Source organism: Diadema antillarum, unplaced genomic scaffold, assembly GCF_040938485.1.
Source record: "Diadema antillarum isolate AM-2024a unplaced genomic scaffold, OU_Dant_1.0 seq00000550_RagTag, whole genome shotgun sequence".
NCBI lineage: Eukaryota > Metazoa > Echinodermata > Echinoidea > Diadematoida > Diadematidae > Diadema > Diadema antillarum.
The window spans coordinates 2,223,315-2,234,552 of NW_027271495.1; the positions used below are offsets into that span (position 1 = coordinate 2,223,315).

General features: G+C 39.1%; 1 protein-coding gene across 1 annotated transcript; it reads left to right on the forward strand.

The window, feature by feature from the left end:
* The first annotated feature begins 602 nt into the window (after positions 1 to 602).
* On the forward strand, positions 603 to 7,458 carry LOC139734892 (uncharacterized). The gene is made up of 3 exons (XM_071645672.1): positions 603 to 714; positions 1,994 to 2,371; positions 4,997 to 7,458. Exons 1-3 carry the CDS (start codon positions 603 to 605, stop codon positions 6,445 to 6,447), a joined length of 1,941 nt encoding a protein of 646 aa, XP_071501773.1. The 3' UTR covers positions 6,448 to 7,458.
* Positions 7,459 to 11,238: the final 3,780 nt, after the last annotated feature.

Below are 11,238 nucleotides of genomic sequence, written 5' to 3' on the forward strand. Positions count from 1 at the left end.
TTTATAGAGAGTAACTGCATCAAAGAGATCGCTGTCGATGACATACAGAGTTCAAGTCTCAGAAATGTGGTTTGGAAACAAATCTGCTTGCACCATTCGACCATGATACAGACAAATAAACCAGCATTTACTATAAATCCCAATACAAAGAACCTGCAAAGGGATTTGAAGATCTTATTGTGCTGACTTGGGCTTTGAATGTCTTTTATTCACCTAATTCATTTACCTATTTTTTTCGCAATTAAGCTTGAAGTCGATGCGAGCATATTGTATCATTGACAAATTATACATAAGAAATTATTTGCAACGTACTGAAGAAATATATTGCATGACCCTCTTGACAAAGAACACAATGTCCCTGATTGTTCTTCCATATGATTTGATAATATAGCTGGTATATTGACTTTCCGGAAAAAGGCCATCATTATCCTAATTTGGCTGAAATGTTAAAGCAACCTGTTTCATTACATTCTTAGCCGCATCTTAAATTTGTATGGTAAGTTGTTGTTGCTCGTTTGTTTGTTTTTGTTTGATTTTTATTGTTTGTTTTGTTTGATTTTTACTGAAAGATAAAGAAAGTAATGTGATTTTCATGCAGGACTATGATAGCTTACAAGACCGCTACGAGATCCCAGACGCGTATTGTGCTGAAGGACGTGTGTTGCAAGGGGTACACGTGGAACACTGCTCAGTACAGATGTGTGATGGACCAAGGTTAGTGGCATCGATTGGTATACCATTCCCCCCAAGACATCAAGTCTTTCTCTGGAAAATTCTGATAGGGCGTTTCCGATGCCAATTCTCAAATTAGTACTTTTTTTTTTTCTAACCGAGTCCAGCTCCATCCTGCGTGGTTCACAACAGCGATCATGAATGATTGTTGCCTTGAATAAATCGTTTAAAGCGTTGCAGCTAAGATTATATCGCCCAAGTTGAGACTACCCTTGTCATCCCTGTGCTTGTTTCAGCACCGCATAGCTCTCTCGGAGGGACCTGCTACTTCTATCTCAGTGGTGCCAGGTACCCATTCTTAAAGCTCAGACAAAAAGAGACATCTAACTCAAAGATAATTATGAACACTGGCCAGAAACTGAAGTCGAGGCCTCTGTTTGAAAGTCGAGACTCTTATTCTTTATGCGAAAATGTTTACTGCAAGGTTACTGCATTTTTAAGGAATACCGTCTTTCAAGCTATCATTATCATGCCATTCTTTAGAATTGCACTGACTCGAGCACAGGTTGTAGAACAGATTAGTGAAAGTTTGAGGAAAATTGGTCAATCGATGCAAAAGTTATTAATTTTCAAAGTTTTGGTGTTTTACTGACTGGATAAGGAGACTACTGGAGATCATGACGTCATGTGCGGACAAAAATATAAAGAAAATGAAGAGAATTCCACAAAAATGCATTTTTCATGAAAATCATACATTTCATCAACTTATACTGACATAAACTAAGAGTAGCAATTATTCCTCCTGCTTTCTGAAAGCGGTTAGTCAAGTGCAGCCATCTTTCAATACGCAAGAAAAGCGAAAGCATGTTGAATTTGCTTTAAATTTTCTTTATATTGTTTTCCACACATGATGTCATAAACTCATGTAGTCTCCTCATCCACCAAAACTTGAAAATCTCATAAGTTTTCCATCGATTGTCCGACTTTCCTCAAACTTTCACTGATGCCTTCTGCTAGATGTTGCTGCTTTAATATTCACTCAATCCACATTTCTCTTTGGTTTTTGGTTTCCTTTAACTATCATCGGATGCAGCACGTTGATGGTGTGTGTATGTAAAAACCACCACTCCCCCCGCAAAAAGGAGCGCAAATCTAAATCCTACCTTGCCCCTACAACACAACGAGAATGTCATTGCAACAAAAAACAATATAATGCAATATAATGTAATGCCAAAACGATCAATTTACACAAACAAGATCTCTTTCGCACTTGGTGTGAACAAGAAATGATATCGATTGGATAAATTATTTTCCATGCTAGGTTTCGTAGCCATCGTTCCTCCGTCCACAAGTGTGCCGGGGTCCAACCATTCAGAAGCGACTACACCCGACGTCGACGACGATGACTTCGGCAATGCGACGGGGCGAAATATCACGGGAGATCGGCTCCCCGGTCGCGGAAAAGGGGCAACCGTTACACCAACGACGACTACAGAGTTGTTCACGAAACCCGGGCAGCAGACTACCACGGACTGGTCAACGGATAAGATGTTCGCCGGGTTTCAGTCTCGGATGCGAGCACCTTTAGGGGCGAAGATTCTGTTCGGCTCATTGCCAGTACTTGGCATCATACTCGTGTGCGCTATAATCGCTGGATTTGTGAGACACAGACGCAGAAAAATGCATTTAAGGAGGAAAAGTACGAATAAGTGAGTATATGTAAGATCAGTTCAGTTCATTTCAATGATTTCATTTCAATCATTTTATTTCACAGGGTATATTAAGCATTGATTTTAAACAAACATTATATAACACTCAGTAGAGGTTAAGGAAATGCAGATGAAGATCGATGTAAGACTAAACCAGGATACTAGCAACTTTTACCGCAGGACTTCCAGCAATTCCATTTGCTCAGTTTGAATTTGGCATTTTAATGAGAAGGGAACCATATATAACAATGATGTAAAAATGATATTTATTTATTTATTTTTGGTATGAGAGCAAAAGAAGATTAAAATATTCTTTCAATTTGGGATTTTATAAAATAATTCTTTATGGAGCTATTTCATGACAGATACGGAGTCGTGGCTTACTCATCATGTATTCCCCTTTCCTCCTTCCCCCTCTTTTTTTTTCTTGATTTTTAAGAATTCAAAACCAACCCCCCAAAAAGTGAAACATTTTCACTTAAGAGCGTGATAAGAATAGCGCCATCTGGAGATGGAGTGACCTTCATATCACTATTTTATTGTCTTTTCATGGAATCCCAAACTGGACTTTCGATATCATCAGTTCTCACGTGCAGCGGAGTTTTGCTGACTAATTATACAAGGAATCGATAAACCCTTCCAATGCCAAGGACTCTGTATTAGTGTATACAACGCTATGATGGTTTCTGTGCCAACTGCCACTCGGATCACACAGACAGACAGACAGATAGACAGAAACACACACACACACTCACATACACACACAAACACACACACATGTGAAGGTTAACACGGTTGAAGGGGAATTCCAGAATTTATCAATGCAGTTGAGAGTTGTCTGAAAAGAAGGAGTAAAATAAATATCCTGAAAAAAAAATAAAAAAATGACCAAAACCGGATTAAAGTTTAAAGAATAACAACATTTTCAAGTTTCACTAATATTTTGTCAGGAAGTAATTGCCAAACTGTCAATATGAGTAGTTTGCAAGTAATGAGGTGATGATTATCATCCCCTAACAACTTGTCGTATAGTTTGTGCATAACTCTTTGAAATTTCCAGTTTTTCATTCAAGCGCATTACCCACTCCCTTCTGAAATTCTAATAATTCCGAGAGATCATTATTCTAAAGTTATTCAACCAGAAACAACGTCATGTTTTACAGAAACAATGCATCTTTGACATTTTATATACACGGTCAGTGGAAAATTGAAGATGAGGACATCATCACCTCACTCATTTGTAATTTAAATCCACTATTTGAAAATCGTTCTACAGAAATAAGCGAAGGTTCACAACTTCATAATTTTCCAAATTTTTATCCGATTTTATTAAATGTTTACTGTTTTACTATAAGATTTTACTCTTTCCTGTGAGAATAACTTATAGCTGGACCGGAATTCCTCTTTAAGTCATGTTTCGGCACTCAATGAAGATCAAAATTTGTCAGAGGTTATAACGCGGGAAGACACTGCTATAGATACTGTGCAGCTAGACCAACCTTATAATAAATGTTTGTATTACGCGTTGTACGTACAGTATAGAGGTAAGCTTATTTGAATGGTTATAATAGACTTTTTGTTTCATATTCCCGTTAATTATCATGCCAAACGGGTTTTAGAGCGACGTCATGAAGCGATACACTATCTCGGGGATGAAAACTGAAACAAAGAGCACGCACTTTAGTGAAAAAAACTGAACAAAAAAAGTGACCTAGAGATTGTCTTTTCTTTTAAATATAGGTGACCAAACAGTATCGGGATATTCAATTGTGAAATTGAAACTTCGAAATTATCTCATTCATATTTCTAAATAGCATGCACTTGGAACCACTCCGAGACGTCACGTTACTCTCGCGAAAAGGTAAGACATTTCGTTTTGTATCTTTTGTTTTTTTCAACTCTAGAGGTAGTATAGGCTGTCATCATTTCTTTTTGTTTATCTTCACTCTCTTGTTTAAAGATAATTTGTCACAAATAGAACATAATCATTAATTGCAACAGCGATGTGTGTGTGTTTTTTTACATTTATAGTCAAGTAAAACAGCCCTGTCTCTTAATCCACAACACCAAGAGCTGTCAGCATTCAAAAATTCAAATGGGGTTATTTTTTGACGTCGTGTACTACTGAATTATGCGATTTCATCGACTCACCAACATGCTCTCCTTTATTGTATGGAATCGTTCTAGTGCAAAAGGTTCGAGTAGTGACTGTCTCGATTAGGAAGGGGACCAAGAGTTGAAATCACATAGAATGTCTATAGTCAAAGTCAATATCGCCGGGCTAACTTTTGACAACTTAATACCGGTATGTGGAACGAGTTGTGATGCCTGGTTGGCTTTGGTTTTTTTTTCGGGTAAACGTAAGGAGTGAACTCCCATAACATAAACAGATGAAATTAATGATATCTTACTATAGACAATTCAGTGTAGCTAATCGCAAGATGAAAGAATGATTGAAAAACATGAACGAATTTTAATAAGAGTTGACAACTAGATACAAAACGCAATGAGTCTTTCCGCCCTGGTTGTGTTGCGTTGACAAAGTAACAGAAAGCTACCAATTTGAACCCTAATGCAGTAACAATTTCCTATATTGTCATTCGCCACTTTGCCAGCTAAGCGCATCCAGCACTTCAGGCCCTCCTTCGCCCCTGATGACGAATATGCTATCGTGGACAAGGGTGCAGCCGAGCAGCAAGTTGTCGTCCAAGAGAGCTCGTTGATCTATGAAAATGCTGACGTCGGCCCCGTCGTTGTCAAAGGCGGTCTTTCCGAGTGTCCTAAGCAAGCATCTCCTGAGAAACCACACCTATCTAACGACAAAGATGAAGATGACTGCATAGAATCTAAACTCGATGGCTGCTACACGGAGGTTGATGACAGCTGTCTCGTTGGAGGAGCCGGTTGCTACACGGAGGTTGATGAGAGCTGCCTCGTTGGAGGTGCCGGTCCTTTGAATGATCAGAACAGATATCCGACGGAAGGGAAGAGGGAATCGCTCATGAGCAACCTCATGAACAAACTAAGGCCGAAAAGACTTAATAGCCTGAGACACACCTACATGGAAGGTCCCTGTCCTCAGCAGTTCTGCGACAGTCAGCAGTCAGGAAAGACTACTGAAATAGACGATTGCTACACAGAGGTCGACGAAATTGCCAATGGGCAGACTGGCAACCAAGACGAGTACGCGGTAGTTGATGATACGCTACCTGACATAACATACGACCACATCGATCGCGAAGCACACACAGACAGGAGTAACCAAATGGACAATGTAGATGGCGTTAAAAGTGTCGTTGGGAGATATGGAGTGCTCGTTCAATCGAGCTCGGTCGAGACACCAGAGGAGTACGACGCCTTGCAGCGAAGCCTGTCACAAGATGGTAAGGCATCCAGTGGGTATGGTTCACTCTTGGCACAATCTTCGCAGGGCGAGACTGAGGGGTCTACTGAGGAACTGACCCAATCAGGACACTGCGATTCCTACGATACTGTCAATAGATATCCAGCAAATACTGGCGAACCCAAATCAAAAGGTCGACGACTTAAGCTTGTCCATACGAAGGGTAGTGCCACCTACAACCGTATCGAGTCAAGCAAGGAGAGTGAGAACGCTGACAACGAAGCCCCCAAAGGTTTGGGCGATGGATGCAGGGAACCACTGTATACAAACCAAGACGTTCTCAACAACGGCACCAACGGGGATAGTGCATGCTCAACCTACACGGATATGAGTGGCTGCTTAGGATGTAACGCTGTCGCTTTTAGTGAGAGACAAGACAAGGCTAACGACAATTTATGTTACACAGAAATGGCTCCACAGCCCAGAGACCGTACACCTGATGACGCGTTAATGGCCGGCCATATCACGTATGAATGTCCCGTTGATTACGCTGCTATTCCTGAGAACTGCAATAAAGACTCAGCTGATGAAACGGAATGGTACATCAATCCTGTGCGTGGAGTCAATGGGGGAGCGCCGAGTAATACGATCGAAGGGAACAATGAAGCCCGCTCGGACAAAAACTTAAGAAATAATTCTGACCAGGTCTATGAAAACGTGTAAATGTCTACACTGTTCGTATCAAGACTTTCAAGGCAATCCTTCAGCAGTCGTAATGCCGAGCATCAATGCCAACTCCTTTGTGTAATCCATTGTCTCAACTTATTTTCTTTCCAAGCAAAGGGTAATCAATATTGACAGAAAATGGTCCAGAGTGTTGCGCCCAAATTACGAGTGTTACACATATTGATACGGGTCAATGACAAAAAACATCGAATTTAACTTATGAACTTAAGAGCAACAGGGCGGAAAAGAGGCGAGTCAGAGGTATTATGTTTTGGAGTTGTTTTGTCATTTCCTACTTAACTCCCCTTCGTCCTTACAAGATCGTTAACACCATCGAAGGAAATCGGTTCGATGGATTTCCAACGAAACTGTGCGATATGAGGACTGGTGTAGTTGCGCTGAATAGATTTCGGACAAAGCCTCTCGAGGTCAGAACTGAAAATGTTCAGTTGTAATATATAATTTGATGGAGAGTGCAAAATTACAAAGCGAAAAATTTCAATTGACTAAAGATCACTAAACTTTGGACATCTTTCTAGTCAATCAGCTAGATATGTCCACCAGTATATTAACTATATTGTAAGTGCATAGCTATTTATCTACATGAATGTGATAATGGTATCTTAATTATCAAACGATAGTGTCAAGGCTCCATGTGCTTTTGCTAGAAACATCACATTCCAATTAAATCGTTAATATTTTCAGTTATCCATTTTTTATATATCCAGTCCAATTACATTTTATAATAGATTTCAAAGAAGGATGGAATAAGTACGCAATTAGTGGTGAAAGGTCATCTGATCGCAAAGAAATGAAATGACACTCTCCAATCGCAATGATATCAATGATGATGATGATGATGATAGTCTTCTTTACCCTGGGTAGCCTATTCAGTATTGACACTGTTTACTCGAGGGCCCTTTCATAATTATTACTTAAGTGCTGTCAAGTGCCCATTTAAACACTTGGATTGAGATGGACATGGTGGGTGAAAACACATCTTGTCAAAGGGCGTGTCCACTGCACTGGATTCAAACTCTGGTCCTTGAAGTCACGAGTCTTGTCCACTATATGCCACATTGCCCTCATAAAATCCACTTGTGTGTAGGTCAACACATGCAATATGTATGCATAACTTGGGAAATCTGTTGGGGATTATAATCAATATACATATATACACATGTATATATATATTCTTATATTATATTACATTCCCTTGGCGGGTGATGTAACACTGTGTATAACAATATAAAAATAAAAGAGCAGTAAGTACGCGAATCATCCAAATAGTTCATGAAATAATTTCTAGAAAAATACCCAGCATTCTCAAAAAAATCTATTAGGTGTGGAAGGTTCTTGTGAGTGTACTATGATGATGTCGATGTGTGTGTGTGTGTGTGTGTGTGTGTGTGTGTGTGTGTGTGTGTGCTATACCATTGATACCGTATGTGGTGATGGCAGTGACAAAAAAAAAAAACAACAGGTCTACCCCAAGTTAGCATTGAAAGGAAAAACACACGGTTAACACAAACACAGACGCACATGCACACACAGACGCACACACACACACACACACACACACACACACAAACACACACACACAAACACACATACACACACAAACCTTAGAAATTATTTCTTGATTGCTGCAGTAACAAAACGGGCGCTCCAACAACGGATTCTATTGGGACTGAACAGCTTAAGGTACACGTAAAGTGCTCGAGTAAGTTCAAAGCTCATGATACGAAAGGCTTGCGAGCGTATCAGGGTCAGTTGTTTGTTCACGCGTGTTCTCACGACAGAAAGTAAGAGTTTCAAATTGAGGAAGTACTACGGCTGTGGGGAAATTGAGAGGCTAGTGCTTGTTTCTATGTCACCGCTTTAATAAAAAGCGCATTCACCAAACTGTGACATTAACGTCTGAAGCAACTCTTTCTTTCTCATACCACTTCTCTGTACAGCCCTCGAATGACGCTTATACGGTAAGTTTGTGTATGTGTATGATGTCTATATTCATTTTTGTTGTTGTTTTTTCTTTCTAGTCACATAATGGAATTACGCCAACACAGGTTATCTATTTGAGATTTGTGCGCTTGAATAGCGTGAAAATCAGTTTGAAACATGCAAGAGAATATTAAGTAGGGGGTGAAGGTTGCAGAGGTTTGAATTTTCTTCAGTTTGTCTCCCTTCCGACATGTTTTTTAAATTACAGATCAGCAGTTGCGATCTTACAAATTTCATATGTTAGAGGGAGACAAACTGAAGAAAATTCAAACCTCAATTTGAAACATGTTAATAACACCTGCATTTTGATAGGAACATTCACGTACAATTTAGAGGACTCGAATTTCATATTCACCTTCACTTTCATTTGAATTTCATAATCCCTCTTCACTGACGCAGTGTACGGACGAATTAGGTTCTGATGAAGTTTACCATCCATATTATAGCCAGTGTCTGCGAGATCCCATAATAGAGCATTTATTACAATGGTTTGATTGATTCCATATATTACGTTAAAATGCGTAAATGTGTATGTGTGGGCTTTATAGGATTGAGAAATACTTTCAAATGCACAGAACATCAACTCTTACATTGCACACCAACAAACAGCATTGTTATAGGAATTGAAAGTTAATCTTAATTTCTGAATTACGTAATCCTCATTGTTATTTGTATCTATACGTATTTAGACAAGCAAGACTTGAAAGAAGGAATCAAAATATAGGTAACTGAGCTGATGAACATGTCCCCAATCACCGAAAAACGATGGGAAGATCAACTACAAATACAAGGGCTGACGTAATCTTATCAAATCTCTGCTGTGTGTGTGTGTGTGTGTGTGTGTGTGTGTGTGTGTGTGTGGTCATTTGCTCTGCAAATAAGCACCACGCATACAAATTATACTTTCTTTCACTTCATCTTGACAGCTCGTATCGCGGGATAACTCACTAGGAATTAAGGAAAACTAAACATTATCAATACATCTAAAGCAAAACACACAAACCTATAAACAATGAAGCCATTTCGGTATAGTGATTATATGGCTGAATGCAGTGGTAGCGTGAAAGTATAAGTATACCCTATGTCAAATAACGGCATCATAAACGGGCATTCCAGACGATTTTTATAATTTTACATCATGTAGTACATAAATCGACAGCTCCATGTATATATTTTTGGATTTTATTGTGGTTCTTGAGCAGAGAAACCAATACAAGATTTTCAACGAATTACACTGAACAGTGTTGATGACATAGAGCCTCACATATTTCAGAAATGTAGCAGTGCAATTCCATTACAATACCGCTGGTTCACCTGTGTAGAATCTATGCATGCCTTCTTCTTTAGTTCCGCTTTCTTGAGCCCCAACTCATGCATTCTTATGGTGAGGCTGCCATGTCATCATCTTTGTTTAATGCAATTTGTTATAAATTTTATTCCTCGTCCCAATTACTACAGTGCGTATAAAAAGAAAAGGTAATCCAACTTTGGACGGCTACTATTTCATAATAGTCCACTATGGAGAGCGCAATGTTAATAGTTGTGAGGAAAGGAGAACTCTTCCTCTTTCCATTGATACCTAATTATGTTGACAAATGTCATGCATGACTGAACACATGAAATTTAAAGACATCAATGACAATTTTTTTCCCAAATTTGCGTGTTATTGTGAAGGAACAGTGCATGTCTCACTGCATGGGTGAGAATTGTCAATGAAAGTGGTCTTGTGGTTCGTGTTTAGGGTTTCTTCGAACTTTTTATGATTCATAACCTTCAACATGGCCACGTTGTCGATAACCTGGTCCTCCACATAAACGCTAAACCATTACCAATTTTTCTCTCGTCATATTCAAGACATGGTTTGTCACTGCCAGCTATATGTTGAATATGAACAGAGAAAAATGGACTGTGTGGGTTGGCCTCTGTGGGAGTGACCAACTTATCATTCAGGTGCCCATGTTAACAGGTTATGGACCATAAAATGTTAAGAGAAACCCTAAACACAAACCCTTAACACAAACCTGCATTCGTACAGGCTGGCCTATTTGGCCACTTTCATTGACAGATCTCACCCATGCAGTGAGACATGCATTGCACCTTCACGATAACACACAAACTTGGAAAAAGAACAATTATTTGTCATTGTTGTCTTTAAAAATCATGTGCTCAGTCATTCAAAACATTTGTCAACATAATTAGGAACCAATGAAAAGAGGAAACGTTCTTCTTTCCTTACAACTAACTTTGGGCTCTCCATAGCTGACAATCATGAAATAGTAGCCCTCCAAAGTTGGATCACCTTTTTTTTTTTTTTAATACGCACTGTATAATAGATTCTGAAACTCTGTACTCAGTATAACTAATTTTATAGTTGTTCAAATGTAAAAGTCTGAAAATCATCCGGAGGTCTGCTACGGCACAGTTTGGTAAATCGGCACATTTTGGGAAATGTGACCCTGCACCACAAAACAAATAAAAAGTCGCCAGACATGAATTTTAAGTTAAGACCACATTCTGAAAGAGCAGAATCTAAGCTTTAAAATGATGTATAAATCACATCAATGGACTCTCCAACCTATCTAAATATTGGAAAGAAGGCACAAACTCAGGAAAAGTGTGAACTGAGAAAAGAAGCTCTGAAGTACAGTGTCTATTCAAGCGCTTAATCTTTACCAAACCGTGCTGGCTGTGCGATGAATGGGACAAAAAACAGGAAGTAAACCACCTTAGTAACAACAATGAAGGGATTATCAGATTAAACTGAAATTAAGCTTGCCTCATTAA

What these genes read in the sequence shown, in the direction of transcription:
- LOC139734892 (XM_071645672.1), top strand. Translation starts at nt 603, where the DNA reads ATGATAGCTTACAAGACCGCTACGAGATCCCAGACGCGTATTGTGCTG. An exon ending in CAGATGTGTGATGGACCAAG is followed by an intron (nt 715 to 1,993) that starts GTTAGTGGCATC and finishes TTTCCATGCTAG; the next exon opens with GTTTCGTAGCCATCGTTCCT. An exon ending in AATGCATTTAAGGAGGAAAA is followed by an intron (nt 2,372 to 4,996) that starts GTACGAATAAGT and finishes CCACTTTGCCAG; the next exon opens with CTAAGCGCATCCAGCACTTC.